At 36.4% G+C, this 19,813-nt stretch overlaps 1 protein-coding gene and 2 long non-coding RNA genes across 5 annotated transcripts in view; 1 reads left to right on the top strand and 2 right to left on the bottom strand.

The window, feature by feature from the left end:
- Nucleotides 1-16,818, bottom strand: part of plcd3b (phospholipase C, delta 3b) — a 33,160-nt gene extending 16,342 nt beyond the window's left edge. For 2 of the 3 annotated variants that reach the window (XR_015503982.1, XM_087276017.1), the window contains exons 1-5: nucleotides 16,292-16,818; nucleotides 15,160-15,327; nucleotides 3,645-3,873; nucleotides 2,009-2,138; nucleotides 1,188-1,413 (exon numbers count right to left, since the gene is read on the bottom strand). Coding sequence is in view for 2 of the 3 variants with exons in the window: in XM_087276017.1 (XP_087132143.1) it covers nucleotides 1,188-1,413; nucleotides 2,009-2,138; nucleotides 3,645-3,873; nucleotides 15,160-15,327; nucleotides 16,292-16,361 (823 nt within the window). In the remaining variant the exon portion in view is untranslated. Of the gene's footprint in view, nucleotides 1-1,187; nucleotides 1,414-2,008; nucleotides 2,342-2,567; nucleotides 2,615-3,644; nucleotides 3,874-15,159; nucleotides 15,328-16,291 lie in introns of those variants that run through there. The other variant, XM_087276018.1, reaches the window with a different exon arrangement.
- LOC147841349 (uncharacterized) lies at nucleotides 8,778-15,676 on the top strand. The gene is made up of 4 exons (XR_015503997.1): nucleotides 8,778-9,919; nucleotides 10,320-10,534; nucleotides 11,300-13,840; nucleotides 14,235-15,676. It is a non-coding gene; the product is annotated as an uncharacterized LOC147841349 (long non-coding RNA).
- Nucleotides 16,819-17,356: 538 nt separating the features above from the next.
- On the bottom strand, nucleotides 17,357-19,766 carry LOC147841348 (uncharacterized). The gene is made up of 3 exons (XR_015504007.1): nucleotides 18,736-19,766; nucleotides 18,349-18,616; nucleotides 17,357-18,011 (listed from the first exon to the last, which is right to left on the bottom strand). It is a non-coding gene; the product is annotated as an uncharacterized LOC147841348 (long non-coding RNA).
- Nucleotides 19,767-19,813: the final 47 nt, after the last annotated feature.

Raw genomic sequence — 19,813 nt, 5'->3', positions numbered from 1 at the left:
ATTATTCATATAATGAATACAAATGCTAATCCAGCAGTTGGCGCCTATAGAATAGCAGGTATAACAGTTTTGCCTTGGTTACTGCAGTAAACAAAGCAGTGTGATGTCAAATCTAGCAAGATTTTATCGATTTCATAACACAACACCCCGATATTCACAGATTAAATTGAGACTTTTTCAAACAACTAGACATGGTTTAAGCAAAAAATATGATTCAAAATTTATTGCCATTTAAAATAGCATTTAAGACATTTTAATACTTTTAAGGGCCATAAATTTCACTAAACTGATTTTATTAACTTTTACTTATTAATGGACACCCTGATTTAGTTGCATAATGATTCTGCACACTAATATTTGCCCGGTAATTTTGCACACATAGATATTTCCCTAAAAGCCAAAACTTCACTTTTATTTAATTAAATATTCAGGTTTGTCAGAATTTTGCATTTTGTTTGATTGACCAAGGACACTGTAGGTAAATTATACAATTCATGCTGTCAAAAAAAGACATCTTGCCTGATAACTCTGCACACAGATTACTTTAACATGGAAAAAGATCATGAAAACATTCAAGAAATCATCTTTAAAATGTAAGACCAGTATACTTTTTTATCAGTGAATATCAAGAGCAGGGCTGCCCAAATGTTTTCGTATAAAGGGCCAAAAACCAAATATCATTGAAAGCTGTGGGCCGATAGTTAATGTACCAATCTAGATTACATTAAATTTGCCATGGGTAATTTCCTACTTTATTTCATTATATTTCAAAATGCAGTATAAGTTTTTAAATTATAATTTATAAAACATAAACAAGCATATTTATAACACAGTAGAGTTCAATGTTAAATTCACAGGACAATGAGAATCTGTATTTGACTTGACTTGCACTTCAAAGTCTCTGCATTGTCAGATGACAGAATATACATTTAAACAAAATCTGGTTAATTTAAGCCATATAATTAAAACATTTAATTTCAGTTAGCATTTAACAATAAAACAAACAACGTGCTATATTACATGAAATTCGAATTGAAAATCTCAACCATGATTCTCCCACTCTTCTTAGAAGGGATGGCGGGCCAAATTAAAGGTTACCATGGGCCATAGCTTGGGCATCACTGATCTAGAGTGTTTCTACCAAGAATTGTGTATACAAAAAAACACAAAAAGTGAATAGAAGATACCCCATTCATTGAGCTCATAGGTAAGGATGAGGCTCTGCGCATGTACAAGGGTGTGGTCCTCGCCCTGATCTTTCAGGAATTCCCGCAAATCCACAGTGGACAGGACACAACCGTTTGCAGAGTACTGTTGAAACACTGCATCCAACTCTGGCCGACGTAGCAACTCACGGCAAAATAGCTCGATCTCCTCATGTTCAAGCCGTCCATCTGCTGATTTATCACTTTTCTAATGCACAAAGACATTTAAAGCAGATTACAGAATTGAAATTTAACATCAAGAAAAATACTTTTCATAACAATATAAATAGCAGTTCAAAACTGTCTATACACTGTATATATGCATTTGTTCTTAAGTGTTCATGCTTTTATTCAATGTTAAATTAATTTGTATTGTTGATCTGTTTAGACATGTATTATTTTATATTATCTATTTTTTATATTATTGCTTTATATATATATATATATATATATATATATATATATATATATATATATATATATATATATATAGATAGATAGATAGATAGATAGATAGATAGATAGATAGATAGATAGATAGATAGATAGATAGATAGATAGATAGATAGATAGATAGATAGATAGATAGATATAATATCAATGATATATATCATTATATTATATATATATACTATTATAGACTAGGTCAAGCTTCAAGCAAAACTTGAACTAATTAACACAGGAAACCTTCAAAGTTCAGTCAAGTTGGCTGTGCTGTTATTCTTCAGATTTGTTTTATAATTAAAGCTATTTTATTTGAAATATTACAAAAAAATCAAGTGTTCCTGGGAATAAATACTGACCTTGAAAAGGCTGGCAGCATATTCTTCATTAAGGTCTATGTTGACCAGCTTGAAAAGGACTTGAACCTCCTCATATGACATCTTGCCATCATGATTTATGTCAGCTTGTTTCAGGTAGCCATAGATCCAAGTTCAAACAGTCAAGGGCATACAACAAAGGTAACACACAGGGTCTTAGCACAAACCCGGAGCAATGAGGGGACATCCAAGGCGCAAGTGTTTTTGCTAGTTTCAACCTAATACATGTATCATTTTCACAATTTGTGCTACTTTGTTTAAATAGCAAATCCATTTGTTAAGGCACATTGCTATTTTGAAGCAACTGAAATAGACCTGAAATAGAGTAAAAAAAAGTTTTTTTTTTTTGTTATTTAAAGAGCGTGGGATGTAATTCACATGCAGGGATGTGCAGCAAAACAGAAATATATCTAAAAATGACAAATTAAAGAATTAAAATGTATAAAAAACATGTATTGTCTACATATATATTATAACTTTTTTTTACAGATTTGTAAATTTAAAAATAATATTGTGTAATGTAAGTTGTTATACTGCTCACAAGTGTAGCAGGTCCTGCCAGACTGCAAAGTGAAAAATTAAATATGCAATAAGAATAAGAATAAGAATAGTCTAAATTTTAATTATATAACAAGTATCAGAATCTTAACACCAAGTTCCCAAAACATATCCTCCTCCATAATCTTTTGTTGGTAATTATTGTCAGTGCACAGACCATTTGAACAGCATATTATTTAAAATATAATCCAGTCTTAAATGTTGATCTTATCACTTCTCTTGTACATTTGTGAATCAAAGTTGACGCTGATTGTTTAGTGTAGTCATGCAGTTTGTATCGTGCTGTCATAGCTGACCAACCATGCAGCAATCTAACCCTAGATAGTCATACAGTGTGAAAACTACAGTGATCTTAGGAAAATGAAAATCATGCACTAAGAACATGCATGCCTAAACTAAGTATCCAATTCCAGAATCAGAATCGATTTTCAAAACCCAACCCTAATGATAACAGATTGGCAGGACTCTCCAAGGCTATTGCTAATTTATAACTGCAAAAGTAATCTACAGAAAACAGTCCATCAAATTGCAATTGAATTAATATATTGATTGTTCATTTTAGAAACCACACCAGTAGTGCTGTCAAATTAAGGTAAGATGTTGGTAAGATGTTTTAAAATGATTATAGAATATATGTAATTACTATTAAATAGTTATTTTCAAAGAAGAAACTGTGTATAATGCATACTGTGATACAAAATGTGGGCTAGTTTTGTTTTGAAAACCTGGCAACCCTGATTTAAATATTGTGCACTAAAATCCCAGTTGTGTGAAATGTATATGCTGCTTCTTGGTTTATGTATGGTTGCATTAAAACAAACATCTGAAATCATAAGAGATGCATACAAAATGTGCAGAACGATGAGGTGTGAGGACTGGGATTGTGAAATGCTGAAATAGCCCAATTCACAAGGATGGTATTTGAGCCCTAATTTGTTTGACTGCTTTGATTTATGATAAAGCTGCATGTCAATCAAAACCTGAGCTGCTTAGAGTCTTATAGAGTCACATAGACCGCGATTGTGGTTTCAAGGGAATTTAATTAGCTGCTGAAGGATATTTGTCGAGTTTTTCTTTCTGGGTCATGTTATTGACTCTGCCCTGGAGGGTTCGAATGCCATGGATCCAGTGCTGGGCTTCCTCTGTTGTGTCACACTGGACATCCAAGCTCTTTCTTCCTCCTTTGAACACAATGGTGAGACACTGTTCTTCTGGGAGTGAGGCGGCCTGGTTTCTCAACGTCTCAGACTTACAGCCTTCCAGTACACACTCCACCTCTGCTACAGAGACTGGGAGGAAAAGAAGGATTTTTGGTTCAACAAAACTAGCTTGTATTAATCAAACATTTAAAATAGCACTGTCAATATTAACAGGAATAAGAAAACAAACAATGATTAAGTCAACAAGACTATTTGCTTTTCCAGGCTTTGTGAATAGGGTTACTAAACAAACTAGAAACAACTCGAAAATACGAAAATGCCAGTAAATGTTAGCTATGCTAACAGCACTTTTATTTTTAAAACACAAATTACCTGAAGTATCTATATTATTACTGTTGCAAAGACAGAAAGCATTTGATAAATAATGTCTGCACTGAGGAGCCCAAACGAAGAATAAACATGAAGAAATATTTGTCTTTTGGTATATGAGGATATTGACAAATCTGCTAAAACTTGTTTTAAGATGACACACTAATGTTTAATAGTTCAGCATATGTAAGTCATGTACCCTTTTTAGCGTTTTATAGAATAGACATTATTTCGAACAGCTTTAAACTAACTGAATCAATGGAAATTTAAAATAGAGGGTAATCTAAATTATAGCACTCGACAAACAAAACCATAACTGTAAAGGTGCAATAAAATGAAAAACTGGATATACCTACCTAGTCATAGTAGAATAATAAGAGTTCAGTACATGCAAATGACATACCGAGCATATTTTATTGTTCGCATTGTGTAAAAGTCAATTAAAAAAAAAAAAAAGAAAGTTGTGACCTGGCCTCAAGTTTGGTGACCCTCAGAATTTTTGCTCTGCATTTAACCCATCAAAGTCCACACACTCTGAACAGTGAGCAGCCATTACTACAGTGCCCAGGAAGTAGTTGGTGGATTGGGGCCTTGCTCAAGGGACTCACTTCAGCCATGTATTATATCTACCAGTTACCTACAATACCCTCTTAAATCTTACTTCTGGAGCCACGCACCGCACTCCATCACCTTTTCATAACGCTGTGCAACCTGGATGACATAGACACTTATTTTCACTCTTTTAAAGTGATTGCTAAGAGAGAAATCTGGTAAAAAGCTGACTGGTTAAAAATTATAACTCCATTTTAACTAGCTAGTCACAGAGGGCTTATAATACTTTAGAAGTGACCCACGATGATGACTATGAGGCTCTGAAGCAAGAAGTCCTGGCTTGGGTGAGGCTATAACCTGTCAGCGCTGCTACAGTTTAATTCCTGGTCCTTTGAGGGTAGCGCCCCTGTGCTCCTTCAAGCAGCCCATCCAATCTTAGCCCATTCGTAGCTCCTCAGCGATAACCCCAGCACCACCCAGGTTGCTTAAAAAATCTTCATCTTGTGATTGCTGCGAGAGCTTCCTTGATGGCTCCGGGGGCCAGTGAGGATAAAGAATCCAGCGAGTCTGGCGAACCTAGTGTGGAGGAGGTGGTACTGCCTCTCAGCACTTAAGGGTGAATATCGTTCTCCCCATCCCCCTCCTCCTTGATCAAGATTGGCCAGGATTGAAAGCTCTACGTACCCTCTCAGCAGCAATAAAGGGAAAATCATGCCATTATCCCTAGGCTTAACCATGACGGGACCACCAACCAGCACTCTTGGCTACCAAAAGCGATAGAGAGGGTGAGTCTACAAAATCCTTAACTAATCTGTTTCACCATCTTTTACAGCAGGTGACAGCAGAGAGCTCATTTGTATAAGCTCAGAGGGATGAAAATACCCTCAGAAGTGTAAGTGCCCCTACATAAAAACAACATCAAAGGCAATACCAAAGAAGCTCGTTCTTGTATGCAGCCAGATGGGCATCCCCTAAGAGATCCTGACTAACCAGGGAACCCCGTTCATGTCTCAGCTAATGGCAAACCTCTGCCACCTCCTCAAAGTGAAACAATTCTGGACATCAGTGTACAAACCACAAACTGACAGCCTAGATGAAAGGTTTAACCAAACCTTAAAGAAGATGCTCCAACAGGTAGTGGCAGAAAATTGCCATGACTGAGATTTAATGATCCCATATGTGCAATTCAGCATCATAAGGAACCCCAAGCCTCCACAGGCTTTACCCCATTCAATCTCCTATTCGGCCGCCAGCCCCACTGTCTCCTAGATGTAGCTTGACAAGCCTGGGAACAAGACCCAGAACTACACAGGTCCATGATAAAACACGTAAGGGACATTAGGCAAAGGATTAACAGAGTTATGGCCCTGGTTTAAAAACATCTCTCCTAAGCCCAGTGCACCCAGAGATGTCTTTATGATGCCCAGCCACGTGAATCCTGGCGATAAAGTGTTGGTGTTGGTCCCCATGACAATGTCCAAGTTTCTGGCCACCTGTGACGGACCCTACCTTATCGACGAACAGATTTGGCATGTCAATTTCCATGTGTGTCAGCCGAGACAAAGGCAAGAGGAACAGTTGTACGATTTCAACATCTTTAATCGATGGGTCCCTTTGTGGATGATGGGGGACCCGTGGGAGAACAACTGTCCCTCTCCCAGAAGACGGAGCTCCAAGCCCTGGTTAGTCAGTTTAAGAATGTGTTCAGTGAACAGCCCGAGCAGACCTCTGTACTTCAATATGACATCACAACAACTCCTAGAGACATTGTTCGGAAGAGACAGGGTACAAGAAGCTCGCCGGTCGGCTATACAGGAAGCGGTGTAAAAGTTGTGGAAGTTGGGGGTTATTGAACCATCCTGTAGTCTGTGGTCCAGCAAAAATGTGATGGTACTACAGCCAGATGGCACCCGCCTCATCTGTAATGACTTCTGAAAGCTTAACGAAACATCCAGTGTTGACGGGTAGCTAATGCCTTTAGTGAATGAGCTCTTGGATAGTTTCGATAGTGTCAGATTTTCTTAACTCTCAACCTGACAAAAGGCTACTTGGAAGTACATCTAACACACAAAGCCATAGAAAAAAATTATTTCTTATTTCACCACTCTTGGGGGCCATTGGCACTACTGGGTCCTTCCTGCATAAGGCTCCAGCCACATTCCAAAGGATTATAGAAATACTACTGAGACCCCACCAATCATACGTAACGGCTTATGTGGAAGATGTGGTAATCCACTCAAGGTGTTGGGAGGAACACCTTACCCATCTGTGGAGGATGCTCCTGGAACTCTGATGGGCTAAACACACAGCCAACCCCAACAAATGTATTTCTCGGGCTCACAGAGGTGAAGGACCTGGTGTACCACATTGACTGGGGGCTCATCCAACCTCAGCAGACAAAAGTAGAAGCTTTCCGGAAGACCCCCTGACCCACCACAAAGTACCAGGTATGTGCCTTTTTGGGGTTGGCAGGCTGCTATTGTTAATTTGATTGATTTCTCAATTCCCAATTTGTTGTCCATAGCCAGTCTGCTGATGAACCTGACAAATAAGGGGTAGCCAGAGAAGATTCTGTGGAGCCCAGCTGCAGAACAGGCAATCCAGAAGCTGAAGGAGGACCTACCATCTTCTTCGGTATTGTACGCAACTGATTTCGGCTGCCCCTTCATCCTTCAGACCAATGCTTTGAATTTCATGCCGTACTATCACAAGTCCACGAGGGAGAGGAGCACCTGCTGGTATACGTGAGTCTGACGCTTTCCCCTGCAGAGACTAGGTACGAGGCCATAGAGATGGAGGCTCCGGCCATAAAGTGGGCTGTCCTGGAGCTGAAATACTACCTCCTAGCATGGTTCTTCACCCTGGTTTTGGTTCCCTTTGAACAAAAAGTGGCATGTCAAAAATTATTCATGTCCTTTATAAAATGTCACAATCTATGGGAAATCCAAAGATCTGTGCCAAGACAAAAGAGCTCAGTCAGGACTTGAAGCAGCAAATTGTGGTGGCTCACAAGTTAGGAACAGGCTATAAGACCATATCTAAATGTTTTGATGTTCCAGTGGCTACAGTGCAAAGCATTATTATAAAATTGCAAGGTGTTCCATGCTGTAAAAATCTTAGTGTACATGCTCGGAAGCCAAAAGTGACACATGTGCTATTCAGGAGGATAGTGAGAGAGGTAAAAAAAGAATCCAAGAATCACCACCATGGCCATCCTTATTAATCTGGGTTCTGCTGGTGGCAACATTTCAAGGCAAATAATCCAACAGACACTGCACACTGGGTTAAACGGACAGAGAGAAAGGAAGACATTACTTAAAAGCCACACAAAAGCCTGCTTGGCCTTCGCAGATGCTGATCTAGGCAAAGATTCAGTTTTATGGCCAGATGAAACAAAAATGGAATTGTTCTGTGACAATGATTTAGCCTTCATTTAGCTAAAAAAAGGAGAAACCTTTAACCCCTTATAAACACTGTAAGGACTGAATCAGCAAGTAGTAAGAGGCATACAAAATAAATACATTTCAAAACAATCAATTTTAATAAAGCCATAAAATTTACATAAATTAACAAATAAATTAAACTAAATAGGCCAGTTGAAACAAATCAGTAAACAAAAGCAGAAACAGACTGTCTACCCTTTAGAAAGTCGGACCTCACACGGAATCACCGCCATTCCCCACAGATGCTGTAGCACGGTAACTTATATGCAAAGAGAGTTCCGGCAAGATGGTGGACTTAGCAGTCAATCTTTCTTGGCTGTGCCATATCTATGACCCATGTTTTGTGTCAAATGATTGATAAACTTTCATCTCGTTGGTTTTGAAGTCTAAATTCGTTATACCTGAAGTTGTTTATCTCAAATTTGTGTATGTTTTCCCATTAGAATCTGTCTGATTAGCTATTATGGGGGAACACTGTTACTTGATGGACTCTCAGGAGAAAGCTGTACTGACTTAGACCCTTACACCCGTTAAAATCTTAAAAAGGCTAAAAAAATCACTGGAAATGGATCCAAGTTTATCTGATGCTGGTGTATCATCTCTATTTTAGAAACAATAAAAGCCCTCGGTATAAAGTGGATTGGCAGAACGTAGACATTAGCACACGATTGAAACAGCATAGCACCATGATCGCAAGTGTGGCAAATGTACAGTTGAGTGCTGAAGAAGTAAAGGAGTATAAAGAAAAAGTTAAATGTTTTAATAGCAGGTGAAAGTGAAAATAGCAATTTGAAGAATCAAGTTCTATTAAAGGAAAGATACAAGAGAAGATGGTGCCTTCAGCTTCAGCTTCTAGTTTAGATTACACCTGAATTTTCATCAAACATAAGTGAGGCGGTGGACGTGGTGCATTGAGTGGGGGAAAAAAAAAGATGCTGACAGGCCCAGAGAAGTGAGAAATTCTCTTTGCACAAAGAAAAGTAAAAGAGGATATCTTAAAAAAAAAAAAACTCAATGGTGTGCAAAGATGTGGGATTAGATGCACGGAAGACTAGTCGAAAAAGGACAAAGCGGCAAGAAGAGTGTTATGTAGAAAAATTGAACAAGCAAACAAAAAGGGGAAGGTAGCTGGATTTCAGGGTCATTTTGTTACAAAAATAGGAAACGTAACTCAGAAAATTAAAAGATACGTGGACAGTTTCACTGGACAAGTGAGATGATAGACAAGTGATGTGGGATATTTTGCAGTTTGTTTAACTTTTTTGTTCTAACGTTATTTTCTTATGTTATTGTCAAGGCTCAGGCAGAAAACGAAGAGTTAATAATGTTCAAATAGTGTTTTATTAAATTTCAAGAAGAACAAAGGCAGCTGCCATTCACCGACCACCCATGGGGGAACGCAGACTGGATAAGGCAACAGAAATTTCACCCTCAGGACCCTTGGTGAGGAGAGGGGTTGAAGGAGCAGGGTGAGGAGAGAACCCCTGCAGCAGAGCGTGGAGCTGGCAAACGCCGAGGTGGAGGCTGGATTCAACAGTCAGGTGACTGAGCAGATCACAGGTGAGCAATTACGTTAAATAATAAACTGTATCATTGGACTAGACTGAACAAGATGTTAAAAGCTCAAAATATTAGGGAAGAGCAGAACAGCATAGTGTCTGTAAACTTAAATAATCACAATAATCTGGCAATTAGTCACATGACAGGGCAAGTATATGTAGAGGGGAGAATCAAATGAAAAGAGCAACAGGTGAGTAGTCAGGGTCATGCGTTAAGTTTCGCAAGTTGCTGCGGTGCAAAGTTCAAGCTTGGTAAACTCTGACCTGCGAAAACGCATCATTTCACTGAGCGAGACCAACCGAGGATCAAAACATGACCTCTCTAGACAGAAATTTAAAACATGGAGCAATCGCTCGCTTTTTTAATGTCTAATAATCTTGTTTAATCCCGCCCCTTTTCGCAGCGCTGCACGACAGAATTTCGCACACACATACTCTAGTGCACAGGTGTCAAACTCAGTTCCTGGAGGGCCGCAGCTCTGCACAGTTTATTTCTAACCCAAAATAAACATACCTGAACAAACTAATTGAGTCCTTCAGGCTTGTTTATAACCTACAGGTAAGTGTGTTGGAGCAGGGTTGGAACTAAACTGTGCAGGGCTTCGGCCCTCCAGGAATTGAGTTTGACACCCCTGCTCTAGTGTGACCATAGAGACAGAGAAGACCAGATCAAACCTGACCTATGACAGTTATTTTGTACAAACGTTATTTCATTACACAATTTAAAAATTATTTGGGTAAGGGTTTTTTGTTATTGTTGTTGGATTGTTCTCATTATTATCAAATCTCTCATTTTCATCTTTAAACAGTAGGGGTCTAAACGATTCAATTATAGGAAAAATAACCAGTCAGGGTGCTTTCACATCTGTAGTTTGCTTCATTTGGTCTGGACTAAGGGTAATAAATGATACATTGTTGCATCTTCTGCCGTATTTGGGTCGTTTTCACACCACACTGCTGGCTTTGGTCCGAACCAGTTGAAACGAACCAAAATGCAGTCATCTGACAAAATCCACATCTCTCATTGGCCAGATGTTGTTGAACATCTGCTTATTGATCTGCTTATTGATTGTTCAGAATACACATGTGGGAAAATGCCAGTGAACTCCTAAATGTAAACAAAACCTTTTACTCTGGAGGAACGACTGCGCTGGCTGATTGTGTCCCTGCTTTAGACAAACTATACATTTCGAAAATGAAGCGCGGCCGCGGCTGTAAAACAGTGTTTAATGCATCGCTCTTCACTCCAGGAGGAGACGTGAAATAATTTAGCTAATCTGCGACATGGTCATCTTGCGGAAATATTATCAACGATCCATCAGGTAATGTTTTCCCCCTCTCTCTTTGTTGGTAAAGTGCTGTCAACAAATATTTTTCCTCCATATCCCATAATGCACAGCGCATCGGCCTACAGCAGATGAATTAGTCTAAAACTTGCAGTACTTTTTGCGGTTGGACCTGTTTTAGTACGGATCATATTCTCACCACAAACGAACCACTCCAGGGTTCGTTTGAAAGCGTACAGAGACCACCTCTTCAAGCAGGTCTCGGTACGCTTATTTGGTCCGCTTTTGGTGCGCACTCGAGTACGATTGCTGCATTCTCACCTGCCCAAACGAACCGTACCAAAAGGGGAACACACATAATCAATGACATGATGATATTTCTTTTGGTTATCACACAAATCACTTCACAGGAGTTACTATTTAAATGTCCTGATAAAATAATTTTTCACAAAGCTGACGCTATTGGACACTGGTTAATAATTGTTCTTATTTTACATAAATACTTCCTTATTTTCATAAATGTGTACAGGTATAAAAACCTCAGGCAAAATAAAGATTTACTCTGCTCAACAAAAAAAATCACCAATCCCACAGAATTCCTTTTAATTGGAGGGGATTTCAATTTAATGGCAGATAGAGATCTCGATAAGCACAAGTTCTCTCACCTCAATAACATAGTTAAAAATTTTTGCTCTCCAAATCTTTTGATTGATATCTGGAGAACACGGAATCCTGGAATTAGACAATTCACTTGGGGAAAACGGAACAAAGGGTCTAGAATAGATCAAGAATTGACTATTGGCTCGGCATTGACACTGTCTTCAAACGTGTATAATTGTTCTATCTCCAGTGTGCCGTTAAACAATCATTTTGTAATTGTTTTAAATTTAAAACAAAATATCGATTGTCACTACTCAAAAATATATTGGAAATTTAATCCTGAGCTTTTATCCCAAGCTAATTATTTTAAGCAGATAAAGAAGATATAACAAATATTGGTAGTAAATGCATGTCTAGCGGTGTTAAATGGAATTTTTTTTAATTCTAAATTAGGGAATATTCTATAGTGTATGGATTAGATTAGAAAAAATAGATTAGAAAAGGAAAAATTCTTACACAAGACTAAACAGGAAAAACTTCATTTACAGTCTTTATTAGATGAAGTTAATGTAGGACAGACGAAGGGTGCATATGTAAGATCAAGACAAGAGCAAATTGGATGGAGGTAGGGGAAAAAATAATTCATACTTTTGTAATCTTAAATAAGACATCAAGAAAGAAATGCTATAGGGAGATTGACAATAAATCAAGTATACAGTTCAGATGAAAATATAACTGCAAATGTGATATTACAGTTTTACTCAAACTTATACAAGCCATTTTACTCCAAAGATGACTCTGACATTTTCTTTATAAAAGTAAAAAATTTATCCCTAAAGTTGAGGAATCATTTAAAGACTTTTGTGATTCATATCGATGTATCGTATTACATAGTCACATAAAAATGAAAATATTGCAAGAATTAATTTTGTGGAACAAAATCTTATGATTAGTCAGAGTCAGATGCTACGACTTTTTTTTTAAAGACCACAAATCCTCTTAGCACTTAAGTTAATTGAATGCTTTCCAAAAACCTCAGGTTTACAATTAAATACATCTAAATGTAAATTTATGGCCAGGCATGAGCACTCTTTGACCTCACTTTATAATATTACAGTTAAAATTAAAGCTAAATATTTAGGTATTATAATTTCAAAAGATGTAGAGAGAAGTGAAAAGCTAAACATTGACACAAAAATTGAGAAAAAGTTAAATCATTTTAAATTCTAATAAAATTTGTTTCCCAGTACTGGGTTGCGGCTGGAAGGGCATCCGCTGAGTAAAACATTTGCTGGAATAGTTTGAGGTTTATTCCGCTATGGCGATAAATAAGGGACTAAGCTAAAGAAAAATAAATTAATGAACAGGCTGTAGACAATCTTGGCCTTGGGCACCAGTGGACATTTCAGCACAGTAATGACCCAAACACAGTAAAAGGGGTGAAGAGATGGTTAGCACACTAAAGCATTAACGTTTTGCAGTGGTCCAGCCAGAGTGCTGACTTGATCAGAGAGCTAAAGATCAGATGATGGCAAGGAGAATTTGCCATACAGTTGAAGTCAGAATTATTAGCCCCCTGTTTATTTTTCCCCTAATTTCTGTTTAATGAAGAAAATATTTTTTCAACATATTTCAAAACATTACAGTTTTAATAACTAATTTCTAATAACTGATTTATTTTATCTTTGTCATGATGACAGTAAATAATATTTTACAAGATATTTTTCAAGACACTTCTATACAGCTTAAAGACTGAAAGAGTACTGCTCACGATACTAACTAGCTTTGCCATCTGAATAAACATAAACAAACAACACTGATCACACATCTACCAAGTCCATAGAGACAGGACAATCAAAATGAAGTGGAACCGCGTCTTTTTTTTTAAAAAAGAAGACGAGTGGCAAATCTGGATTTCACTATTTGCAGATGCGAAAAGCTCTTGGGTAAAGACTGTTCCTTACAAACATATTTTTGTTCAGTGTTAGCAGACCACTGTAATCCACACATGTGGGTCCACATGCTGCGCTCTCATAGCGGGGAAATGAAAACAAAATCTTAGTTGTGGCACATTTATTAACACAACACTGACGACCCATGTCTCCAAATTATTCTTAATCTTCTTATTCCACTTGTTTTAATTATGGTTGGCAACACAACGTGGCGTCTCTCTGTCATCTGAACATTGTAAAAGGTCTTCCAAGTTATCATCACAATAGAGTGTGCTGATTGGTTGGAACCAAGTCTTTTTCTTGAATTAATGATGAACACTTAAAGACGTCACGTTGTACCCGCCGGTACAGACATGCAGTCTCCATGTTGGAATTTACACAAGGATCTAATTGCTGTGATGTAGCTTTTAAATTTCTTTTCAAACCAGAAGAACAAAATTGCTGAAATAATGCAAAACCAATTATTTTTCACTTTGTTGTGAATTTTGTGTGTCCTAATAGTTTATTTAGTAATGTGGGACAAATATATGACTGTCCACATCTTAAAAAAATGTGTTTTGTTGTTTCGTGACGCTTTAAACTTAAAAATAAGGGGAAAAGATAATTGTTGTAAGAAATGTTGTGCTCATTTTCCCAGGGATTTTCCAAACAAGATTTAGATGAGAATAAGAAAATAATTGTGTTTGAGGCTCACGGTATGCTATTTCCATATACTGAACTCTTATACAGATTTTTTTTTATACATTTAACATTTCAAGTTATTTATATAAATAAATTAAAGGGAAAAAAAAAAAATATATATATATATATATATATATATATATATATATATATATATATATATATATATATATATATGAAATAGAAAAAGATTACCTAATCTTTTCTTAAACTTTATTTTATTACAAACTGAGAGAAAAAAAAGTGTCATGAAACAAGTTTTGTTTTACATTCTGAATTGTTACACCAAAAGAACCCTGAAAAAAATCATTAGCATAAACACTAAGATCAATGAAAACTAAAATGTAATGCACTACTGAAGATACTGCTCTGCTGAATTAAATTTCAAAGTAAAATATTCATTTACAGCATGTACTTGCCCCCACCCATTTTTTAAGTATGTATGTGGAAAGAGTGGCTGCATATGCTGTAGCTAGAGGTTATTCAACTTGGGGAAATATATACACGGTCTCAGCCACATCACACAAAACATGATCTTTCTAACTAAAAGCCATCTAATTTAAGCCATGTGCACAGCTGCCATATAGGGCAATAGTAATTATTCATGTAAACTATATAGAGAAAACTAGAAAGCGGAGAGTTTTTCTCTTCCCACCTAGTCACAGGCTGTAATTAGAGTGTAAAGTAAGGCTTAGAGAAACCCACCGTTTGAACTACAAATATACCAGCCCTATAATGATTGTCAATGCTGCTAGGAGTAGACCTAGATCATCCCTGTTTAGACAGCCATAATTAGAAAGTGTGCTTACCAGGAGGGACTCATACAGAATAGAACATCATTTATGATCTGCACTCTTACAGATTTATGAAAAAAATATATATTTTAACATCCTCAAACATTACATACAATAGGTAGAAACGCTTTAAATATATCTACATCTAAATATCTTTAATTTTAAGAGTGACAACTCACATGACTGCTGAGATTTGGCTTTGCTGGTGGCCTTGTTGGATTCACACCAGACTGTAACCCCATCATTCATCAGCTTTAGCATACGTTTCCTTTTCCAGCGTGGAGAACGCACCTTCGTCACAGAGGAGCCCTGTAGCATCATCTTAACATCCTCATCGTCTTGAACTCCTGCAAGGTTTGAGAATAAGAATGAAGACTGTGATATTCTAAAAAGATTTTCTAGATTTAGTGCGAGTCCACAAAGGAGAGGAGGGCTAATATTTTACATCTGCTTAGCTATGACATTAAAAGACTCATTTCAGTGAAAGACACAATTATTTGAGGTATTAAGGTATTTCTTTAACATTTATTTTAAAGTCTACATAAGCCATAAAATATGATGTAATTAATATACACTTTACACCATAACAACACAATCAGTCAACAAATATTATGAAAATATATTTTTTATTCACCATAACAATAAATGGTCAATGAATTAAAATGTGTGGTTGATCCCCATAACACAGTGCTTCAGAAAACAAAAATGAATCCCCCCAATTTGGGTAAATACAGGCTATATCACAGCCGACCGAGAGAAAAAAAACTAAAACAGAATACATAAATAAAGCACACACATTATGAACTCATCATGACTATTTACTCTCGGTCAAGAATTATAAACCTTTATGGGTTTCTTTTTTGTTTTGAACACAAAATAAAATATTTTGAAAAAAAAAAACAGCCGTTGACTTCTATAGTAGGAAAAAAAGCTTATGGAATTCATGATTGCAGATTTCAGCTTTCTTTACAGTATCTTATTTAATGTTTGATGGGAGAAAGAAACTCATACATGTTTGAAACCACTTGAGGATGAGTTAACGATGACAGAATTTCAGTTTTGGGCAAACTACCAAAACACAAAGACATTGTCGAAGAAAACTAAAAATATATCTCTCCAGAAAAAATTTCTATTTAACCTAAAGAAAATGTAATAACGAATCGTAAAAATACGATGATAATAATAATAATAACAATAATAATTATTATAATTATTTATTATTATTATTATGAAGAATAAGAAAAAGAAGAAGAAATAAATCAAAGAAAGAAAGAAGAAATAAAAAATAAGAAGAAAAGATAAATGTCTTACCCATTTTTATTAGAGGATTGTCTGGTTTAAGTTGGGACATCCCGGCTTCAGTCTTCTTCTTTCTCAACATGGCGCAGTCTATGGGTTCTATATATAAAAATACGTAAAGATATGACTGTCTGTATATCTACAGCCTTTGGTGTCTGGCACTGTGCTCTGTACCGTTTACGTTAGTATATAGCCTTTGTCAGAAAACGGACAGCCTATACTGAACACATTAAAGCGCAAATGTCCCGACGACAGTAGGCTACGTAACGTTTCATTGGCTCCGGCTGTTGACAGAAGATGCTACACCAAATTTAACCAACACAAAATAAAACCACAGAATCGTCCTCAGATTAAAAGCTATAACGGTAACGCTATAACGCACAGATTTACAATCCTTGCAAAGAATCTTGTCTCATCTGAATCGGAAGCCTTGAACGAATTATCAATAATTAAGGTTAAATTAGCGAAAACTTCATCTTCATTTCAAAACGCAGGCAGGCTCGCCGACAATTTACAGCAACTTGGCTGATCAGACCCGCGCAATGTATGTTAACTAACGTTACAGGCAGCTTTTTAGGCAGACGATTTTGTGCAGAGAATCAGGATTAACAAAATGTCTCCCTCTAGCGATCTTGACTTTAAAAACAACAAGTCAATCGAAGGAGCTCTTTCTCCCCCTCCTCCCACAAGGAGCTAGCTGAACATCTACGTTGCTTCTCAACATAGACTGTAAAAAGCTTCTTAATTTGCAAATGCTAGTTTCCTTTCCTTGCTTCCCTTTCTCGTGTCTTAGCTCCACCCCCTCAGGAATCGAGGGAAGGATGCAAAAAAAAAAAAAAAAAAAAAGATGCGAGCTAGGGCAGAGGAATCGAATCAAGGTAAATGACATATCACGATTTCTACTTCAAACCAAGGTCATTTTTATTTGTTCAACCTTTACAACACTGATCTGTCTTTAGTCTATTTTTACGATAATAACTGTAGGCCTATTTTGTTATGCAAAAAAAAAAAACATTTTTTAAATAATCAAAATTAAAGGCCAATTCTTCAACTACAGGCACTTTTATTCTTGTAAAATTGAGTAAAATAAAAGATTGTTAAAAATAACGTAACAGGCTCATAAGTTTAAACAATTTGTTTACATGATGTTAAGTTTAAACATTTTCCAAAAATACCTTAAACTGCATAAGATCTGCTCATTGTGCAGGCCATGGGAGATGTTCAGCTTCTCTTTCATGTTCATCAAACCAATCTGTCACTAGTTTTGCTGTGTGTGTAGGTGCATTATTATCCTGATACACGCAACCACCTTCAGGATACAATGTTTGAACCACTGGGTGCACATGGTCCTTCAGAATGCTTTGGTAGTCCTTGTCAGTGGTGCTCCATCTAGCACCGGTATTGGGCCTAGGGAATGGCATGATATTGGAGCCCAATCCATCACAGTTTTTCTAAAACTCTGGCTTTCAGATTAAAAACTGGACTATCACAAACATTATGTGAGAGTCAGGGAAACACAATCAGGATTTTCAATACACAGATCAATCCACAATTCTTGAATCTGGCTTATTCTAGAATGTGGCCTAATTAATAAAGATGCATTTGTTTTATTTTTTTTTTGGATATCTATAAGGCTGCACGTTGTCACAGTGGGTAGCACGTCCATCTCACAGCAAGAAGGTCGCTGGTTCTAGCCTCGGCTGTATGGATGTATTCCAGTGATGGGTTGCAGCTGGAAGGGCATCCGCTGTGTAAAACATATGCTGGATAAGTTGGCGGTTCATCCCACTGTGGCAACCCCAGATAAATAAAGGGGCTAAGCCGGAAAGAAAATGAATGAATGAATGGATGTCTATAAGGCCTTTGGCATATAGTGGAAAACTCTTTTTTCTGTTCAGACTAATGTATAAATATAAATCTCAAATGTACAAATATTGTTAAAATGATTTATAAAGGTAAGCAGATCTATAGCTTTTGCACACATTCTTTGTTTCCAAGGCTTTAGACACGGGTCCGGTTGTTCACCTTTACTTTTTATCATATTTGCAGATATCTCTTTTCATCTAAACTGATGATGTTCAAGATTATCGCCCTGATGCATCCAACTCTTCAGATACACTTGAATCTCTATACAGGTATTTAGTTGAGATCAAATTTTTAACAGTCACAGAATATTCTCTGTCTGAATGAAAACAAATCTTAGTGCATCGTGTTTGAAAATTCAAATTAATGAATGATCTCCAAATCACCTGACGAAGAATAGCCATTACATTGGTAGTGGCAAATAGGGATCCTGATAAACAAATAAAAATTAATAAACATCAGTGTGAACTTGACCTAACGTCTTTTTGTTCCATATCGTGCGTTTGATTAGAACTATAAACACAGGTAAAATGTTTTGACAAACTAAAAACATAGCAGAAGAGAAGGTTTTATTAAAGCTGTTTAAATTTTACTTATTTGTCTTCATTTACACTATTTTCATTCATTTTCTTTTTTCGACTTAGCCCCTTTATTAACCTGGGGTCGTCACAGCGGAATGAACCGCCAACTTATTCAGCATATTTTTTACGCAGCGGATGCCCTTCCAGCTGCAACCCATCACTGGGAAATATAGGGTATTTTATTTCTATTTATTTATTATGAAACCATTTGTTTATTTATTAATTGTAATTTTTGTATTGTATTTTTGTATATTGTATTTTGCTCTTATGTTAAAGTTATGTAAAGATTGAGAATTTTTGCATAATTTTCAATGTTATTATGTTTTCTGTTATTGCGGGCAATGCAGTTATTCTAATTTGCTTCTGAAAGAGTTTTCCCTTTTTGTAATTGAGAACATTAATAAAGACTTTTCCTTATGGGAAAATGTTTTATTGGGTTTGGTTAATTGCAAAACTAAACAGAACCTTAAACATAAAACCAACATATATTTCTTTATTCTTCTTATCTCATTAACAAAATTTTATGTACATAAATGTAAATTTACGAACCAAAAACCTTTTTTTTAAATATATATATTTTGTTTACTGAAATGCAGTATAACTTTGAAACTCTTTTACAGAAAAACGCCTATAGTCTTACAAACTACAAACATAGAGCTCGAGTTTTATTAAAGCTATATCTTAGTTAAAATCTACCCTCGTCCTTCTGGAACACATTTATTTCACGTTTTCCGTGTTATACTATATCTGCAGCAAAACCGTGATTTATTTAAAAAACGTGTTTGGTCATTAACTTCTGGATGCATAATTATGCAAACGCCTGAATGCATAATTATGCAAACACGTATTCTTTTCTCCATAAAAAGAGCCGCGAATGGCAGAATAATGCTACTGTTTCTGTGGAAAAGTGAAAGGAAAAGTGGATAATATGACAAGATGAATGACATGTATTTAAGCAACATAACGGTTCCTTAATAAAGCAGCATATCCCAAATATTGCAAACTCTTCAGTCACACACTTAAAAGTATATACTTTTTATTGTAAACAAAAAATAAATAAAATTAAAAACATTGACGTAACGTAGCATAT

The sequence above is a fragment of the Danio rerio genome, chromosome 12 (assembly GCF_052040795.2).
Source record: "Danio rerio strain M-AB ecotype USA chromosome 12, GRCz13ab, whole genome shotgun sequence".
Taxonomy (NCBI): domain Eukaryota; kingdom Metazoa; phylum Chordata; class Actinopteri; order Cypriniformes; family Danionidae; genus Danio; species Danio rerio.
This window is presented reverse-complemented; position numbering and strand designations above follow the sequence as displayed.